Genomic DNA, 21,616 nt, shown 5'->3' with positions numbered 1-21,616 from the left:
GAGCAATGCAGGGTCAGATAAAAATGCTTTTTTGTACAAACATTCCAAAATTTACCCCAGTTCAGGAATCTAGGAAGCTTGCTGGCCAGATCTAACGTTTAACAAAAGGTGCTAAATCTTTGTGATGCGAGATGAGATGCTAGACACCAAACAGAAGGCAGTTCACCTACTGCTTCTCTGCAGGCTATCAGCATCATACTTCAAATCAGGAATATGATAGGAAAAAAACAGAAAAAGCCCAAAGAAAAAAGTGACCTCTACAAAGGCTCCAGCTATAACAAAACACCATCAGTGACAGTGAGGATGCCCTTTTCATTAAAGATCAGACTAAGTGCCTTTCTGGCTCTTAAGTCTTGTATAGAAAGCATCAGTATCAAAAGTTATTTTCACATCCACTTTCATAGAAAGCAGACCCTTTCTCCTGAACTAAGAGCTGAGCATAAGAGATCATATCCCTTGTAGGCTGAACTAGGAACTCTGGCAAAGGTCATGCACAGATGTCATCATTGAAACGCACCTTCACCATGCTCACACAGCATGCCTGCAATCAGCATACACAGTCTTGTGTGATCCATTCAAGCTCACCGTCAATACCTGAACACCTACGAAAACTGAGTAACAACACCTGCAAGCAGCACAAAATGAGAAGGACTGAAATATTATTAATTGATACAGCAAATTAAAGCTTGTAGGGAAAATATGGAGGCATATGCTAGGCACTGCAGAGGACTGATTCATAGCAATTAATGCAATTCCACAAACACAATCTGGGAAATAAGTTCAAGCTGTTATGGATGCAGCAAACATACACACACACACAGTTTATCTTACTCTACCAGTAAAACAATGTAGGATCTGGTGCAGTAATTGCTCCTTCTGTATTTCCAAATTAAAGTAGAAAAAGTCAAGGTTTGGTCTCACTGGAGAATTGTTCAGATATTCAGAAGCACTGTCATAAGTACCTAACAGGTATAAAAGGGTATTAGAAAATAGGCTGAAGGAAGACAATTGATTACAATTAGAGTAGATGACACTTTAGGGTAGATGATTTCTACTGAAGTTTATTTTTCTAGAGGTGATCTACATTAAACTAACATGGGCATTTTCTTAGTACAGTCTATTTCCACATTTACTGCCATGGCTTGACTTGAGAGAAAAAGAGAAGGCTAAGGTGACGGCCTAGTTTTCTAAAGGTTCAAATAAATATCTTTCCTTTGTGAGACTATCAAATCTGGCCTCCAATTTTCCCCCAGCAGTTGTAAACTTTCCACAATCTTCACCAGTGGCTTTGTAGGGACATGGTATGTAGAACTAAGAGAAGAAAGGCTTGTGTAGACAAGTACCTCTTAAAAAAAAAACCACTTTGCACAATTACTCAAAAGAACATTTCAGAGAGGCTAAGGAAGCAGTTGTAAGTGTCCTTTGCAAGCTCTTCGCTACATCAACATTGACAAGCATAACTCAGGCTGCTTTATAAATAAAATACTACAGGACTCTTAAGGATACTGTGCCATACTTTGACAACAGCACACTGCCTCCTCTGCAGCATAATACAGTGGTAAATAAAAGTGGAGGAAGAAGAAAGTCCAACCTCTCCAAGCACCTCTTGCTCCCCAGCCCTTCCCAACTACTTAACTGCACCAAAGGAGAGAATTCTCCTCCCTGCCTCAGCACCACCTTCATACAAACAAGTAAAATGGCTGAGGGCTCCTCCAAACTCCAAGAAAAAAAGGACTGAGGATTAGCATGGCCCTGATACTCCAACAAAGCCTTGTTCAGTAGTCATTCCTCACATGGCAAAACTTACAGCTGTGTATGGAAGGAATTAGCTCTGCTGTGTTATAACAGTCAGACAAGACGATGGAACTTGAAGCAGTTCTCAATTTCCTCTAGTTTTGCTTCTAGGAAGCTCAGTCATAAGAAGAATCAGTTTCCATCTTATTTTTGCTGCAGTCAATGAGCAGGCATCAGGGTGCCTCTTCCTATGCAAACAAGGGCCTTCCCCTCAGCAGGATCTACAAACTGCAGCCTATGTAGTGTAACTTTACCCAGAGGTGAAACAGCACCCCTTTCATGGCACAACAATAGGTATTAGTACTACTATAATTTATTTAAGAAGGCAGATTAGAAGCTAAGTTGATTGCTTTTAAGGCCCTTGTGCACCTGTCCACATGACCGTGTCATTACTGCCAGGTCTTTTGTTTATGCAGCACTCACCTGGTGCAGAGTCAGCAGGAGGCCAGACTGCCACTCACCTGGGAGCACAAGAAACTCATTTCCCACCAGTACAGCAGCAGCAAGAAGACAAGATAACAAGGATGCTCTAATCACAGCACCTCTAAAGAGGCCATGTGTCCTGTATGTGTATGTCCCAGCTGCACAGTCTGGGCACATGTCCTGAACAGTCCACAGGAGCCCAGCACGCTGCTTGACCCTGGGGTTGCACTTCCACAGCAAACGAGCACAAACTGATCTGGGAAGTACAAATCACTTTCCCACTGCTCAGCAAGCTCTGCAGCCATGTGCACATATGGCATGAACCCCAAGACAACCTGTTCCCTCTATGTGTCTGGCCAATTTCACAAGCTACTGCAGAATAGCTGTGTGTACCCCTTGAAATGGTTTGCTATCACATAAGGAGGAGTAAGGTGTATTCCCACCTCTTTCAATTCAGGCACAAACAGCATCTATGAGAACTGTGATGTATTCCACACTAAGTGCTTCCTACACTGGTTCTCTGTCTGTTAGAAAAAGAAACTGAGGACATAATGTTCCTAAATTATTTAAAAATAAAACCCAAGATTGATTGCTTGCCCAACCTTTGCACTTATGCCAACTTTCAAGCATATTTAGGTTTGAAATTTTTATTGTTATCCCCCTATTGAGGTTTGCAGCGTTCAATTTCCTTATTAGGGTGCATGATGTTGATTTCAGTATGAGAGACTTTATCTGGGTTGTCATTTTACAAAAGGGGGGTAGATTAACAGACAGTTGAACCAATCCATGACTATATATTTGAAGCCAGAAAATATTTTCTGCAAGTTAGATGCCCAAATATTTTGGTGTCTTGTTTTTATTTTGGGAGGGTTGTTAGGTTCTTGTGTGTGAGGTTTCTTTTGCTGTTTGTTTTGGGGTTTTTGTTTGTTTGTTTAAGCATGAAAGAGGGTGCATAACCCTTACCAATATTGTAGCTCACTTCAACACCAGCACAGACAAAAGTTTGTTCTTTTGAAGCTTCATGTCCACTCCTTGCAACAACAGTAAAGGTCAAGACATACAGAACTAACCATTACTCTGTACATATTTGTCAAATGGGATAACAGGATCAAACAGTAAAATGTGAGAATTATCTATCTTCCTACTCAAGTGAGGACAGGTCATTAATCACAATACCACTTTAGCTTCCCATATGCATTATGACAGCAGACAGTGATAAGGAGAAGTGACAATATTATGTTCTTATATAGGAAGGAGAAAGGAAGAAAAAGGGTGTAAGAAAATACCACTACTTGAAATACAAAAACTCCCAGCTTGCCCAAAGAGCACATCAAAGACGAAATAACTCTCTCCAATTTCATGAAGCCATTTATCTCTACCTTTGACATCAAATGGAAAACAACTGAATTTTCAGGATCTAAGGACAACTGCTGCTTTCATTTCATTTTTCAATTAAACCATGCCTGCTCTATTTCACTCTTTGGTTGACCTGGTGACTCAGGCTGTATCAGGCTCTCAAGGCAGCATGTTGCTTGTCACCACTGCAAAAGCACATGCCTCTTTATATTCTCCAACGCTGAACCTCATTGTCTCCAACTGTAGGCTGTTTCCATGACTTTCATCAGACCCATACAGACCTGACTTATTAGTCACCACACCAGTGGCCCCCAAAAACACATCCATTTTGATTAATTGGTCTTAAGTTCTTTGAAATACTTTTTCAAATTAACTACCATTTTTCACTTACCAAATATCACTCAGATAAGGGTGACTCATCAAATGCTACCTGGTTCCATTGTAAAGCTAAAATAAATGGCTTCAACCTAGACATACTTTGCTCTAAGCATGACAGGGCAAGAACCTCACAACACAATCTATTCCCGCGGCATCAACACTGAAGACTAGAACAGCAATCCTGAGTACAAAGCCATCTGCCCCACCAAGGACAAGCATGCAGGATTATTCCTTCTTCCATACTGTCCATCCACCAGATCAGACTAAATTGAGCTAAACTGAAGGATTCAGCCCAAGACTGTTGAACAGCGGGTATCTCTGCACTAATTAGCCAAAACCAAGAATGAGCCAGAAGGCATTGCATGAAAAATAATAATATATACCTATATACAGCTGCACAGTATCTTCTGCATGCTGTGGCTTCAAACATACACTATGCTGCCAAGCAAAAGATAAAAACCTGGCTATATTCAATGCCACTGTTTGTACATACAAATGAATACTACCTGCAAATTTACTACTTCAGGGACATACACGCAGAAAGCAAAAATGAAAATTTTCAGAAGGAACATCATCTCTCCATTACAGAAATAATAAAACAGCATCCCAATTTTATTTAGGCCTACATACTCTGACGCACTTGAAATTTACGTCAAAGTATGTTTTAAAAAATGCGTTGAACAGTTGCTCATCAGAGTCACTGATCAAATATAAATAATCCCTAGTGGCCCCTAAATTGAGGCATGCGACAGATTTCTACTTCACACAGTTTATTTTGAATACTAACAATGTTTTTCCATTTGATGAGGAGAAAATATTACTTGAAAGAAGCCATTTTGCTGCATTTCTACAGCAGAATTTTTAAATGCTGGTCTGGAGGGTTGCTTTCCCCAGTATGAAAACACCCACAGGTCACTTAGCATTGACAGCAGCATTGCACTTGAATCATCTTTAGGGAGCAACAAAAAGCATGCATTTTGCAACAGTTTCCTTCTAAGAAAGTACTTCTGAGTTTCAGAAAGGCCCAGGGAAATCTCTCTGGAAGGTGGACACATTTAGCAGCACATTCCTAAATACCGAATGTGGGTACATCAGCATTTCTACCACAGTTTCTGTGAAGAATTCTCTCTGCCGTAAGTTAATGCAGTTATGTTGAAGTCAGAAGGAGCAGTAGAATAAAATGCTGAAACTGCAGTTGTAGCTCTTTAAAAGCAAATATATAAGCAAACTGATTATAACAAGAAAATTGCACATGCTCTGATAATTTCACTGTTGTCAGGTGAAGATTCCACCAAACTCCTACTAATAGAGAACAAACACATGGGTACAGCTCTCACTCATTGCACTGGAATTGCCTGTTTCGTCGAGTGCCAGTCAACTGTCACATCTCATAGCAGTTTCAAAAGTCTGGTCTATCTACAAAATCCCCAACTCATGCCCTCATCTCCTCCCAAAAAAATCATCATCATTCTAAGCTCTGCTTCCTTCAACTGGTTACAGGCTGCCTGCTGTATTCTGAATTATAACTACATGAATATACTAAATACATACAGATGCACCTTAACATCTGAAATACTATCCAAAGAAGAAACAGTTTGTAATTGGCTTAAGAAAGAAGCACATGACATTAAAAATTTTTCCTTTTTTCTGTTATTTGCCAGTCCTGAACAGGATTTGCACAATAAACTTTTATACCTAGATCATATGCAAAAATCATGGATGATAAAAATTGAATGCATTACTGGAAGTGACTTGTCAACACTGTAAGCCTTACAGATAATAGCTGAACTTGCTGAGGTGCATTTTTTGGTCAGTATTTCTCATTTAGTTTAATGAAACATGATGGATAGCCAAATGAGAGGTAATCTTACTTCAACATAATGAGTCTAGCAAGTATCCCACTATAAAAGAGCAAAACATTTCAGCACAAGAAGACATTTCAACAAGGCACACATCTCTTCAAACAAGTGCAGGTGCTGTAGGAAGCAAACATGACCTTTATATAGGCTTTGAAATCTAGAACTTTTCTACCAATTCCCTCAAGACAAAATACGAAAATACTTTAAAAAAAAAAAAAAGAAAAAGACATCTTACGGCTTGAAATGCAGTAAGCCAGCCTGCAGTTGATCTTCCTGAACAGTTGCTTGTTGATTGGCCAAAGTATAAGTGTAAAGAGTTGAATGAAGTTAATGATCAGTCCTGACACTATAAATATGTAGCAGATCAGAAGGTGGCAAATGAATTGCGACTTCAGAAAGCCAACGATGTCCATGATTTGCTGAGAAAGCAAGAGGGTACCTTCAGACACAAAATTCAGAAGACAACCTGCAAAACCAAATAGTATCAGCAGTTACAGAGTGCATTTATTTCTACAGACAGACTTTACACACACTTCATGCTTACGCTTAAATGTACTGTAGGAAAAGGCCTGATGTCAGTATTGCAGAAAGTAACAACCAAAAGAGAATACTGTATTTGTGAATCAATTTACATTTGGCTTTGGAAACAAATTTTTAAATTTCAATCCCAACTCTGCAAGACCCATTAGTGTATGAGTCCACTCCATGGACTACAATACTCTTCTGTAAGATCTTCATTGATAAAATACGAGCAAATATTTTGGTTTGAAGTATATGAAAGCTTTGATATAAACTTACATTTTTATTTGAATTTTCTGTACTTCATAAGACATACACTGTCACCTCTGTAATCTTCAAGAGCAGCTCCAAAGCAAACACAACTTTAGAGCTTTAGAGGAGATGTGCTTTTCTCTACAAGCTATGCTAGCCATGGCCCCCAAACAAGAGGCAGCAGCAGCCTTGTAATTCTAGCTTTATTGTCCTCTTCCCCTCTCATACTCAAATAACAGTTGATTTTGGCAAGAGAATAAAAGCTTGGCTATGTACAATACAAACAATTTGTTCAATTATTCCTTGACACTGATTCTGTCAGCTGTAATCCATAAACCTAGAAATGAAACATCAATAACAGTACTAACCCATGACCCAGGAGTGTTTCCAGAAAGGAATCAACTCCAAGATTGGAAAGGTCCACTCCAACCTTAGTAATTGATCATTCAGAGGATATGTCCTCTGCAGAGTATTCTGACCTATTAAATATTGTGCTGGCCTCCCCCTACCCTCATTACCACCATCTCTCAGTAAACACAACCCCCAGTATTCTGAATACAGCTAGACAGGAGATGCTTCTGCCACCCTGTTCCATTCCTCCATCGTTTCCCCCTCTGAGGCATGAAAGAGTTTTCCCTGGGAGGAAGCCCTGAGACAGTATTTCTGAACGTGCCAGTTGCATGCAATAACAAAACAGCAGCTGTCAGCAGCCTAGGGAATTAACTGATGAAAAAAATCTTTACGCCTATCCTTTTAGTTTATATGAGACCCCATTATGTGAGGCACTGAGTCGAGATCAGTGTCCTGAAACATTTGTTTTACTGTCCTTTGCTGACTCTGCTCGCCACAGCAAAGAGCACATACAAGAATTGCTGCAGAGCCTTCGGAAGTTATTTAGCCAGTTTTTCAACCGCAAGGAAGATGAGGAAAAATTTAAGAAAGAGAATCAGTACTGTTGTATAATTTATATAAAGAGTGTATGGCAGTCCCAAGCCTATCATTAGCAGACAAAATGTGCCCTTTTGTTCCCTTTATCTTGCTGTACTATTCAGTACCATGGCTGACACCAGCTGTAGCTCAGAATGGCAGAACAGGCTTCTATTCATTGTAGTAACCACTGTCATGGTACTTGCAAAAAGCTTTTCCAGCTTTAACAAACCGTCCTATTAAAGATATGATTCTTAGGGTGACAGACAATTTACTAGCTTGGGCTTTGACCAAAAGCTTTGTTTTTGAAGGCTAAACAGAATGAGAAATGTTTTCTAGTAGGAATCACTACTAAGCTTCTTCTTCAACCCTTCCACGGAACACTCAGAAGACAAAGCCAAACAATTAAAAAGGCAGCAATCTTCTTTGAAACAGTCATAACAAAAGCAACCAGCTACCTGTAAGTGGATGGTTTCAAAGACTCTACAGTGTCCAAAACCCTGATGACTGGGTTTATCCTACTGTCCTTGGTTAAAACTGATCAGAAAGCTTTTTGTGCTAGTCTGCCTTCTTAATTGTAGCCCACAGAATCACACTAGCATAATTCCCAGGGATCATTATGACATGAGATAAAGCATAAAAACAACAGCCACAAATAGACTGGAGCACTGTTTACTTAGTGAAGACCTGAAAACTCAGTATTTGATATAATCAATATAAATCTACTGCAGTAAGCAGCTGACAAAGAGACTTTGTAAAAAAAATAGTCTTTTTGTCCACCAATTAATCCAGTAATTTTTTTTTGTTACCTTTTAGTAGTAACAGATGTCAAACTTTATTAAAATGTTATGTTTATGCAAATCATTTACTTCCTGCTGGGCCTTTAAAATAAAACTTCACAGAAATAAAATAAACAAATATGAGATAACCCTGATAAAACATAAATTATTGCTTTATGATTTTATTAAGCTACAATGGCATGTCTGAAAGTAATTAATTCCTCACACTCCTCCTTCAGCCATCAAATTTCAATTCAGTAATGCTTCAGGGAGCTGCTTTATGGCAAACTAAATCTACTTAAGCAGCACTATTCAAAGGCATCTAACCTAACTTGCTCGCAAAAGGAACAAGAAGTGAGAGACACTCCTTAAATTCTTCTTTTCTGAAAAGTAGGGACTACACAGAGAAATTTTATCTTTTGACTAAATGCAATATTTTCCCTATAAAATGTACAACCTAAACATTGTATATGGAATGGTCGCTAAGTTTCTATTTCTCAGACATAAGCTCATTCTTGAAAGATTTTTTTTTTTACTGTTTTAATTACCCAAATTCAAAGAATACAATTTTTCCTTGGCACAAGTTACAAAAAGCCATCAGTTCTGATCTTATGAATGAGGTCTAGAAACACGGGGTGAAGAGTCCACAGGAACATCTTACACTTACTCTTTGTCTTCCTAAAAGTCCTCATGGGTAACATCAACATAACACCAGTTGAAATGATAAAAGAGTCAGATCTCTAATTCTTAATCCACGATGCTGGTTTAATAAATTAGCGATTTCCTTATAGATAATGACTGGAAATTACAGCAATCTTTTAAAAACAAAAGGGCAAATCAATGCATTTTCTCAGAAGCAGAAGCTATTAAGACCAGAATGCTGCCAAAAAGCTCTCTTCTGTGAAGCACCCCTTAAAATTAATTAGGAGAAAATGGCTAGCTAGCGCATCTAAACCAGATAGGGACTTCCTTTAATAACAGTTTTCCTTTGGATACAGAACAAAAGACTCAAACCTCAAATGTCTGTTTAGGGACCAAGTCAACAAGTATCTATTCATGTGACTAAGAGGTCATATGTTGAGGTTTAAAAGCTAATTACATGACTATTCATTCTACCTCTTTTCCCTCCAACTTCCATTCGTCAGCAAGACCCACTGTGTATTCTACTTCAACTACTCTCAGCATTTCCTTCTGCTTAGAATAACTGACCAGGAGGATAGAAGTGATACCAAGTGAAGAACTCTATGCCAGCAGAGGCTGCTGCCAATGAACTGTTCTATTTAATACTTCCAAGTCATTGTTTTGAGACTACAACTAGAGATTTCATAAAGAACACAACTGTTTGCACTTTTAGAGAAAGCAGTGTCACCCACCATTTCCAAAGTTCATGTAGTATATAGAGTTCTTGGACTGTGGAAAGCAACATGGTACATATCTGACAGCATCTAGATTGAGCTGATATCACCCACTTAGAAAGAGATGCAAGTCAGCACTATACCTCTTTTTTTTCAGCACATATTTCAAGCTTACATGAAAGTTTTCACTTACATCTAGTCTTTGATTCAGTCCTCAAATGCTTTGCTCCAAGTTAAAAACAACCAACCAGATGATGATGATAATGCCTATTCTTGCATTTTCTCATTTAAACCAGATTCTTGGATGGATGAGTTACAAAGACTATTATGAAAATATGCTCAGGTCAGATTAAGCAGTTGCAGTACTACCTTTTAAGACAACATCAGTTGCCACCAGAACCCCTGTATTTGGCACTGGTGAGGCCATAATTGAGTACTGCATCTACTTTTGAGCCCCTCATTACAAGGAGGACATTGAGGTGCTGGAGCAAGTCCAGAGAAAACCAACTGAGCTGGTGAAAGCTCTGGAGCACCAGTCCTGTGAGGAGTGGCTGAGGGAGCTGGAGGTATTTAGCCTGGAGAAAAGAAGGCTCAGGAGTGACCTCATTGCCCTCTACAGCTCCCTGAAAGGAGGGTGCAGCCAGGGGGTGGCCAGCCTTTTCTCCCATACAACTAGAGACAGGACAGCAGGACAGCCTTAAGCTTGCAAGGGGAAGTTCAGGTTGGACATCAAGTTTCCTCTTTCTTCAGAGAGATGGTGATTGATTAGACATTAGAGTGGGCTGCCCACAGAGGTGGTAGAGTCACTGACCCTGGAGGTGTTTAAGGGAAAGACTGGACCTGGCACTCAGTGCTCTGGTCTGGTTGATAGGGTGGTGATCAGTCACAGGCTGGACTCTATCTCTGAGGTCTTTTCCAACCTGACTGATTCTGTGAAAAGAGCACAGACAGCAGCACTGCAGATACATCAGAATCTATTTTAACAGTGCTGCTGTACATGAAATACCTATGCAAAGCAAGCCACAGGAAGCCCCTGCACTCTTCTCTTTGTCAGTAATCATCAAGCTTACAAAAGTGAGGTTGTGTATATTCATCTGCAAGGAGATTGTATCTGTAGGTATTTGCACACACCACACCAAAAAAAACCCCAGATCTGGAGGAAGAACTATTTGCCTCATACTTAATTAGGGTTTGCATCACTTTCCACCTCCCCCAAAGGCAAACTACTAGAACCTTTTTTCACTGCTCTTCTTTGTTATCAGCTCTTAAGTTATATCAAACTTCTCCAAGTAGAGTCTCTTTTGACCATGACGGTAACTGGTTAATGACCCCCCTGTCCTTAACTCACAAACTTTTTTGTCCTATCTTCTTCCCTTGTCCTGCTGAGGAAGGGGCGTATAAGGGAACAGTTTGATGTAAACTTAGAAGTCAGCCAAGGCCAACCTACCACAATTTCCCCAAAAAGTCCCAAACTGGAGAATAACTAGAATGTATCTGAAGACCTTTCTCCAAAGTTAGGAGAACTTAGGAATGCTTTTCAATTTTCACGAGGGGTCCTGCATTCCCGAACTGCATACTGTTACAATGGAGAGATCAGTCAGTCTGGCTGTTTCAAAAGCTGAAGAATGAACACCATCTACCAGCAAGATTTAGAATTTCAAATTTATATATTTGCTATAAAACTGACTTACTGTTTATCTTCTAGCGAGCAGAGAGATAATTTGTGCAGCAGAGTGTAAACTGAAGAAATAAAAGTAATCTGGGAGTTTTCAAACAATTATTGCAAGCATGATGCTTTCCCCTTCTCTGTTTTAGATTTTTTTCCTGCTGTGATCTAATATAGGGAAAACAGCTACACAAACTTTGCATGCCTGCCAGGACACAAGTCCTCTGTGTATACACATACCTTACTGGGAAAATGCATAGCAGAGCTCCTGTTAGACTCAATGCTTGTCCCAATAGCAAAATGTTCATACAGCAAGGTGAGGAGCATGACAGCAGTTCGAGAGGCATGCATAGTCTGGGAAGGAGTGTGAAAGATGGGGAGCAACTGCCCAAGTTCTGGCGAGAAGCAGTTCACTCTTGCTCCTTTTTCCAGAAGCATGCAATATTCAGGGAGGAGTGAGATAAACTTAAACACATATCAATACAAAACTCCTCGGAGATGCAACATTTAGAGACTGCAGGGCTTGATGCTGAGAGAAGGTATTTATTTGGAAAGAATAAACCCCTTGGAGTTAAGGACTTCTGTTCCAAGCTTCTAAAGAGATCCTCAAAAAATACATTGGGGTGAAGTACATCAGTTATGATGGGTGCAGAACATGAAATTCACAAAAATAGTGCTGAAAGGCAAGTTGCTTCTTTTCAAAATGCCAAGTGTTGCTGATCAACTGTTTCCCACACAGATTTCTGTACTTAATATGTTTATATGCATATAAATAAATATAAAGCACAATTATTGGCAATTTGCTTGGGAAAAAGTAAAATAAAGAGCTGAGCTAAGATACTCAAGATGTAGACAAGTTTATCAGAGTTCAGTCCCAAGTTCAGTCCTGGGGATCACTGAGCCCCTCTGTTTCCTTTTTCTGCTTTATTACTTTAACTAGGTCCATTAACCTAAAAATCACTTGCACTGACAGCAAGGACAGCACCACACACAAGTAAAATTCAGGGACTAAGCAAGGCAGCAGGACTGAACAGTAAAAAATTATAAGAAAGTATACTGAGAATCTGAAGCAGGATGTGGGCTCCGCTGTCACACTAACAAAAGCAACCTGGATAGTTCCTCAAAAATAACTGAGGTGAATAACCACAAAGGGTGTAGGACATGCAACTATATCATGTGCTCACAAACAATTTAATACTTGCTTTCATGGACAACATTAAGTGCTTAATAAAGGTAACCAGAGCCACACATTATTGTCATCTGGCACTTTATTAAAAAAAAAAAACAACAACCCCACAAAGATGCTTGCACAAAGTCACTTCAGTGACTTATGGCATTCTGCAAAAGTACAGGTGGTTTGTTAAATTACCGATTCTAAATGTTTGCAACAAACAAAGCTGTAGTAAATATAAATGCATGTCTGTCTGTAAGCAGAGATACTTTTACATTTATGATACATGATATTTTGAAATTTTGTACAGAAAAGTCATGGACCAGTTGGGGCCACTCATCATTTGAATCACAGAAATCAGAGTCAGTCTAGTTAGGGTATTTATCTTCAATGCACAGTCTAAGAAAAATCTCTCAAGGGTGAGATTCACACCATCACTCTTTACACAGGAAATTAACACATTAAAAAACTACAGAGGCAGCAGGGGCAGCAGGATATTGCCACCTTCATTGTAATACTTACCCAGCATCAAGGGCACACCAATCACCTCTCCTACACTGGGCATTTCAGGAACAGATCCAACACAAGAGTAACTGCTGAGTTCTTCAGCAGTTATTATAAAAACATTTCTTTTAGAAGAGCCCAAATAAATGGGGGTAAGGAAGAGGGCAGACAAAGGATTATTCAGGAGCTGGTACAAAACCAGGGTTGCTCTTTAAAATTGGGCTGGGAGTTCCAACATTCTCTTGATAAGAGATAAGCTTTGGAAAGGAGGCCTCTCCTATGAAGTCTCTTATGCCACTGATTAGACTCACCTTGTTTTAAGAACTATAAATTACATTCATGGCAACACAAAGGGTCAGCACAAGGAACAGGAACTGCTTATACAGTCTCAACAGATAAAATACTTCCCCCACATCCAAACCACGTTTATGTTAAGCAACACAGAAACATAAATCATGATTACTTCACAGCTTCAAATATTCAAACCTCCTATTCTTTTCCACAATGAGTTGCAAAGTTAGACTGCAAAAGTATCACATCCTAAGTCCAGTTCTGCAACAAACACACCTCCAACACACAAGCAGCTGTATCCAGGCAGAAGAGTTTCATATTCTCTCAGCAATGTAGCAACATGAGTAAGTCCATTTCTCTATGCAAGATCAAATCCTTCATGTATACAGGATTAGAAAGTGTGGATTTTGTAGATTTTCCCTGTATTTATCCATTCCCTCTGACAGGAAAGCTAGAGCCATTCAGAAGACACTAGGGAAAATAAAGCTGGAAAGATTACTGTTGCTGCTCCCTTCTTATCTCCCACGGTAGAGAGCCTGTGGAAGTTACGCGATAAATCCAGGGAAGAGCCAACACCAGAATCACAACCTGCCACTTCCTCAGGCTTCAGCTTTCAACATAAACTGGTCCTTTTCATACTCCTTTACTTGCCTTCTTGCTCACATTTTCCTTGCAACACCTTTCTAAAGGCCACACATAGAGAGCAGAGAGGGAATGGACACACCCAAGGATCTTCAGCAGAAGCAGATGATGCAAGAGGTCAAAATGCTTCTGTACAGCCCAGGATGTATGTGCTGATCTACCTTCCTTTCTCCATTCCTCAAGAAATGTAAGTCAAACACTCAGCAACCGGGACAGCTCTGTACTATAAACTACCAGGTGCAACTTTTGCACCTAGTGGACAGTATTACATGTGTGGGCACACAAATATCCATCTCTCCTATTAGTCTTACCTGAGAAGGAGTGAAAGGCATTGATAAATGCTACAAAGACATCAATCAGAAGATAAAAATCATCAGCACTGGGAAAAAGGTCACTTTCTTTCCTTGCTCCCCTATAAAGACCTCTTTAAATTTTCTGGAATTGTGATTTACACTTTAGTAATTTTAGCCAGTATCTTTATGTCTTTTCCTAGGAGTCTAACTCCTAACTTGTGTGGCTTTATTGGGTTGTTTATTTGGAAAAAGAAAAAAAAAAAACAAACTAGAAAGCACAACTACAGAACATCACAGAATTTGTGGCAGCAATAATCCTAAAAAAAAAAAAAAAAAAAAATTGTGCAAAGTGTCAGAGATTGGGTATGAGTCACTGAGCTGAGAAACACACCATGGTGACAGCACTCCTGGTTTCAAGTGCGACTTCCACCACTGAGCTGTGGGCTGGTAACAAATTTTCCACTGTCCCTAAAATCCCAGCATGAGTGCTTCTGACCTGGTGCCTCTCTCTGAGCAGCTGTTTGGCCCCTGCTGGACACAACCATGTTCTACTCGGCGGGTCTGAGCCCTGCTGCCCACGCTGCCACAGATGCAACAGGAACATGGCACAGACCACATTCTTTGTGCTTCCAAGTGACACGGTGGGAGCCAACAGCACTGACCTTCTCCATGAGAGAACCCAAAAGCTTCCAGTACAAATCACAAGACATTGTTCACCGTGCTGGAAACAAAAAGTGCTATTCACCTGATTACAGCTCCAAGTGAGGTGTTAGGTTTTTGTATCTTCTGTGACAGGAGACAGTCTCCTTCAGCTAAGTTATTTGCATATTTTTAATTAATATGAAGCAACATTAGTATGCTCTTTGAATACTAAGGAAACATGGAACAGAAAAAGACTGACAAGGCCTTTTTTTAACCTCTAAGTATTGATTTAATTTGTCTGTATTCTATCATATGATGCTGAAGAGTATGAATTAGCTGAATTTCTCCTTTATGACAATCACATCCCAAAACTGGAAATAACAATGCAAACAAAAGATGTAGCCACACCAAGACAGAGATACACAGGATATTAATACTTATTCATTAAATATTGTTTAAGGATTCTTTCTGTAGAAAATAGTTTAACTGAATAATGAAACTTCCAGATTTATTATTCAAAGAAAAACAACTCATGGCCCTACGAGCTAACACCCAATACTTAAAAAAAACATAGCTAAGATGTGGATGGCATGGTTCCAAAAATTATGATGCCAGCTACAGTGAAAGGTTCAGATGCACCTACCCTGGAAACAACCAGACATCCAGATCTCAAGTAAAAACCCAAATAAACATGGTGACAGCTTTATCCCCATATCAGAAATCCATTCAGTTTTTACTCACTTCTGCCTCATGATATGAGTGTTCAGAACTATTTTGCCACAACAAGAACTAGGAATACTTTCAGCCGCCTCATTCTCCCTGACCATCAGTCCCCTAACAGCCTGATTTAATTTGAGAACTTCAGAGAATAAAAGCCTTTATCACAGGCACCAGTAATAAAGGGAGGCTTCATTTTGGACCTGACTCAAATTCTGCTGAAGCCAGAAGAAATGTCTCAACAAGTTTCAATTGTCTTTGTTGTTTAGCAAAAAATATGACTCCAAAACAGCCAAATGTGATGTAACTAATCAATGATCTTATATTTTCAGCACCTAAAGCCAGGGCTCGTTGAAACCACCTTAGATATTGAGCAAGATCATTCAGATACAGTGTATGATGTGACTGCACTTACTTTACTGGATGGCAAGTGTGCAGATGTTAACAGCTTCTAAACATGCAGCTAAGAATCCAGGAAGATTTTTATAAATTTTGCATTCAACTAAGTATTAGATACATCAACACCTTCCTGGATTTTCTACAACATGACTGAACAACTGCATGCGCCCAGGTCCTTTTAAAAGCCTGGCTTTGAGCATTTTTCCTGCTTACTTCAAATATTTTTGAGATACTTTGACAGGACTTAAATTCAAAATAAAGTTTTTTTTCTTGTCTCCTTCTTGGGTGAAATGTAATATTTATGCACACTCTCAGAGGCACAGGCATGTAAAAAACATACAGTGAGCCAGAATCACAGAATTAACCCCTGACCAGCTACCTGTGACTGGAAGGGGGTTACCTCATAAACGATTCAAGTGCAATTATAGCCTGCTTGCAGGCAGAATGCTTCTAGACCTTCCAGAAGTGCAAAGCAGTATCTGTAATAATAGCATTTTCCAAATTGTTCAAAAACACAGTAATGAGAGGCAAACTACAATGTGCGAAGACAGAGATAATGTGGAGACAGGGAGAGAAACAGGACACAATTTAACTTTCACAAAGGAGCTGTCACTTGAAATCATGTGCCATTTCCATATATACACTCCCCCCAAATATATTTCTTTCCCTGTCTTTAACAGCAGGTGTAAAGTCGAGTCTTATCCTTTTTCCGATGGGTGAAAAAACCTGCATTATCTGCCAACCGAACCACTACGGACAAATCTTTACACCCACCTGGATCCTGCTGGGAAAACGTGACTGAAATTTAACTTTGTTGGTCCAATCAAGAGGAAATCTAGTGCACATCAGTTTTTTCAGATGTTAATAAACAGTCCTACATACAACTGAAATCAATGTGCTTGTCTTTGCCTGCAAATCTTAGCCTTCTGTCAAGTAAACCCTCCCTCAGTGACCTCTATCTCTGACTCCTTTCCAGCCTAGAACTGGTTAATTGCCTTTCCCTGTTCCTGTTATTTATGCTGCAGTAGAAACCTCAAGCCAGGTCAGCCCTTTTGCAAGAAGCAGAAAATTATTTCAGTGTAAAGCTCTTTGTGGCAGAACATGACACAACAGACAGAAGAGCAGAAGGTCAAAACGGTGGCATTAGAATTAAAAAGGTTTTAAGTTCACGTTGAAGAACAGACCACTAGCAGGACCATAACCCAGCATCTCCTGGTGGGCTCACTACAGTTGTTGAACTGCTCTGCTCAGTTCCAAACACATAGCTTACGTGCCTTTTCAGCAAATCCATTGCAGCTAGCATATTTTCCTCACATTATCAAAGAGGGGTCTTTGCAGTATCTTCATCCTTGCCACAACACAGTCACTTGCATTCATTTCCATTTCTTCCTTCTCTGACCTCACCCTGGACCCTACTTCTTCTCCAGTTCGAGGCACTGGAGGAAAACAGGGGAAAAGCATGAAAATGAAGTGAGTCAGCAGTTTCTGAGCAGCAGAATTCACACAGGCATTAGTCAGAGGTGATCAGGGATCACAACACTCAGTTGTGAATGAGCCCAAGACCATCAAACAACAGACTGGTGAGCAAACTTTCCCAAACATCTGAAAATTAATCACTGGGCAAAGCCACCCCACAGATAAAGCACTTCAGGGAAAAAACATGTTCTCAGCTGCCACATACCAGTGCTGAAAGGCAACAAAGCACACAGGGTACTGTTCTGTCACATTTCTACTTCCCTTACAAAATGCTCACTGCAACCAGTACAGCTGAATCAAACAACCTGATGAGAAATTTGTCTTGACTGGTATAATGTTTTCTCTAATAAGCGAGGCCCACAGCTGCAAAAGCTTTTCCTGAGTAAACTACATGCACAGTGCCCTACTATGCACTGCTGCCCTCCTGCTCATCTGCTCCCTCATCAGGACACATTGACAGCAGTAGTAGTGATGCCATTACTTAGGGAAGTGATGTTCCACATCATGCAGTGGAAATATGAATTCTTAAAATTTAAGACCAAATTACTAACAGGAGTCCTAAGGGCCACAAGTGCTCATTTGCAAAACAAGAATGGTACCTTGCTACTCTCAGCACAACTGTGTGCCGTGTCTTCCTGCAAAAAGAGATTTGAAGGAGTATTGTTCACAGTTCTCACCTTCTGGCAATAAAATCAAGGGTACACAACAGAAAAAACAATCCACCCCTTTCAGCAGGGCAGAGTACAGCTGTAGGATTCTCATCCATCATCTGCAAGAGAGCCCTTTTCCCACAAAACTCTTCTCTGTCAAGGTACAGTAAGTCCATTAAACTGTGAGTGATGTACAACCATCACTCCAGGAGAGCACACCTCACTCGAGACAGATGACCACTGCTTGAGTGCCTGTGCATTTGGCCTGGACAGAGCAAGACTTACTGTAAAAACAACCTCCCCACCAAAATGACACCTGCGAGTTTCAAGAAACATAGTTAATTACTGTACTCCGAGCAAAGCATTATCTGTTCTGACTCTGAGCAAGTGCTAACCTCTCTGTACAATTTCTCCACTCCTAAAATATGTTACTTCCACTTCGTTGTGAGGCACTTACTAAAGTATGTTAAAGTGCTTGCCAACAACACAACTGAACTTTACTTAAGAGCAACCTTTATCCATAAGCAGCTTGCAATATGTTCTCTCTTCTCCGCAGGCTTCCCGAGATATTCTTCCACATGAAACCTGTCCCTGTCATCCATAAAACACAGTTCAAGTTTCATTTTTTTATACATCTCTTTAGGCATTGTTAATGCAAAACACTAATAGGGAATAGCAAAACTACACAAATTTCTAATGTGAACAAGTATGCATTTAAATCCATAGTATTTGGAAAACCACAGCATTTTACCATATACAAGCAGCTAAAGAGAGAAAATTACAGCAAACATTTAGAGCAACTACTCTCAGCCAATCTTTACAGTCCTGGCATACATAAACAGACTTCTGTAAGTTTACACACATCTTATCCTTCATGTGAGACGGTAGAGAAAAAAAGCCTGTAAATTTCAGCTTAGTTTGTTTCACAACAGTTTCTCTACTCCACTAGTTTTTAATTCTTTTGCTACTCACTCTAGTGTGAAGTCATTTTCAGTACAAGCTGAGGCTACAATCGCCTGGTACGAGTTCCTGGGCTGGAGGCATCACTCTTTTTAAATAAATGCTTGGGTTTTTTTGTTTGAGTTTTTGGCATCCTTCTACCCTCTTGTAAAGCATTTTCACGTAGCAGCAAGATTGCTCTCTCCCACACAAGCACCTGCATAAGGGACATCATTCTTAGATGTCTGCACAGGGACTTAAAAGATGACTTTCAGAGATGTGTAACAAGGATAAGGACCAGAAGTCTTGGTGTGACATTGCTGAAACAGACTTTTTTGCGGGGTGTCTTTTCAGCCATTCGAGTGAGTGCTCACTTGTTGAAATATGCTAAAAAGCACTGCTTGTTATTTAAATAATGTTCAGCACACAGTATCAGCCGACACACCTTAACTCAGTTCGCAGCCATTATTTATTTCGGCTTAGTTATCTTTACGAACATAGGCCGACAGGTGAAAGGCAGAGCTTCACAACACGAGAGCACATCACCGGGGCAGGCTGCCCCTGTCCCCGCCGCCGCTCACGGACTCCCGGGTGCGGCCGGGCCCGCCCGCCGGGGCACGCCGCGCCCGCCGGCCGTGGAGCGGCGCTCCGGGGAGGCGGCAGCGAGCGGGGCGGGCACCCGCCCATGCCCGGGGCCACGCACCGCCCGCCCCATCCCCGAGCCCGCGCCCGCACCCGCACCGCCAGCACCGAGGGGAAGGTGGAAGGGGCGGCACGGCCCCGGCGCGGCAGCGGGGGCTCGGCGGGGCTGGGCCGCTGTAGCTCCGCCGTTTCCACGGAAACCCCGGCGCGGGCAGAGCTCGCCACACAAAGGGGGCCCGCAGGCGGCAGGAAAATTCTCGGCGGCCGCGGGAGAAACGGCGCGTGTCCGGGCGGCGGGGGAGAGCCAGCCCGGCGACGAATAAATCAGGAAACTTACATCGCAGCCGCCGCCCGCCTTTCCCGCACGCCCCGGAGTCCCTCGCCTGACCGCACAGCGCGCCGGGGAGGGGCTGCCTCGGGGCTGGCTTTCCGCCCGGGGCAGCACGGCGGGCGCGGGAGGGAGGGCGGCCCGCACCTGCGGAGCGCGGAGGGCGCCCCGGGGAGAGCACGTACCTGGCACCGGGGCCGGGGCACGCGTGCCGCGCTGGGGCGCCGGGAGCGGGCGGCGGCCGAGCCGCACCGGCTGCCACTACTTCGCACGCGGCGGAGCGGGCGGGTGGCTCGGGCGGGGCCGCCAGGCTCCACCCGCCGGGCGGCTCCACTCCGGGAACAGGGCCCCCCTTCGCCGTCCCTTCCCGCCGTCGCGTCATGTCACTTCCTCCGGGGGCGGTGGGAAGGGGCGACCCCTCCCTGCCCCGGCCTCGCCGCCCTGCTCCGGGGAGCGGCGGAGCGGGGCTGCCGGTGGCGCGGCTGAGCGAGGGCCGCGGGTCAGGGGACGGAGGGAGCCGTGAAGCGGCGGCCCCGGGGAAGGGGCGAGGCACAGCGCCCGTCCCCTGAGCGCCGGCGGCGCTGATCGGAGCGGAGCGCTCGTCATCCCTTACCGGGACAAACGCGGGGTGATGCGCACCTGTGACTGTCTGACCCTTCAAGTAGAAACCGGACAACCAAAAGGAGCTCCACGGTCTGAGTGCTGAGGAAAAAGATAAATGCCGCGGCAGCCATCCAAGCACCGGGTACCCTGACACACAATATTCGCTCTGTGTGACAAAGCAAACATTTGCTGCCAGGCTCTCATTGTGGGGCGAAAGGCAGCTTCCATGAATAGAGAACAGCAGGAACTGAGTCTATTATAAACACCCAAAGCATTGGGAGGTGATGGTGACTGGGAGAACGCATCACTGGCACAGCACTGGGTGTCTGGTTATAGCGGGGCTGGCCGGCAGTGAGCTGGATAAAGCAAAGACCTGTTACAGTCCCGGTCCATACCAGCCACGTAGAACCCCTGTTTCCCTTCAATGTAAGATGAACGCAAATTAAACACTTGTCAGGTTTAACTCCAGTTGGCACCTACTGGCTAGGCATCAGGCAGTGTCTGCTGAGCACCCGTACAGTGCATCACTTGCTTTTCTGGGGTTTTATTCCTCTCTCTCCTTTACATTTATCGTGATTGTTGCTGTTATCATTAGTACTACTGCTGTTAGGGAGCAGCAATGGCTGTATTCACTGGCCAGAGCGCTTTCCACATACCTGATCAGTGGCAGCACAGTGCAGCTCTACCGACAGTCCTAGACAAGATAAAGCAACAAAACAGGTCTAAAGAGTGTACAGAGAGCAGCAGAAGATAAGGCCACAGCTGGAAACAGAGCTACAATAGGATTGGGAAACAAGGCAGGAGAACAAACCAAACCAAACGTGTGTGTATCTATGAGAAAGCTGTGACAGGGACTAAAGGCCCAGAGCTGGGCTTAAATGGAGCTTGGCCCGTGGGCCAGGTGAGGCTGGGCAGGACTGTCAAGGTGTAACTGTGCCAGCAGTGCCCTGACAGGTTCCTGCTGACGGGGTGTTTGAGTGTGCTGTTCAGGAGGTCAAGATTTAGTCACCT

The 21,616-nt window shown here is 42.3% G+C and overlaps 1 protein-coding gene across 2 annotated transcripts in view; it reads right to left on the bottom strand.

Moving 5' to 3' along the window:
* Window positions 1–20,324, bottom strand: part of AGPAT4 (1-acylglycerol-3-phosphate O-acyltransferase 4) — a 69,267-nt gene extending 48,943 nt beyond the window's left edge. The window contains exons 1-3 of one of the 2 annotated variants that reach the window (XM_079333466.1): window positions 20,188–20,324; window positions 10,454–10,572; window positions 6,046–6,276 (exon numbers count right to left, since the gene is read on the bottom strand). In XM_079333466.1, coding sequence (XP_079189592.1) covers window positions 6,046–6,223 — 178 coding nt within the window. In that variant the 5' untranslated portion in view covers window positions 6,224–6,276; window positions 10,454–10,572; window positions 20,188–20,324. The remainder of the gene's footprint in view (window positions 1–6,045; window positions 6,277–10,453; window positions 10,573–20,187) is intronic. The other variant, XM_079333467.1, reaches the window with a different exon arrangement.
* Window positions 20,325–21,616: the final 1,292 nt, after the last annotated feature.

This window comes from Erithacus rubecula, assembly GCF_903797595.1.
Source record: "Erithacus rubecula genome assembly, chromosome: 2".
NCBI lineage: Eukaryota > Metazoa > Chordata > Aves > Passeriformes > Muscicapidae > Erithacus > Erithacus rubecula.
This window is presented reverse-complemented; position numbering and strand designations above follow the sequence as displayed.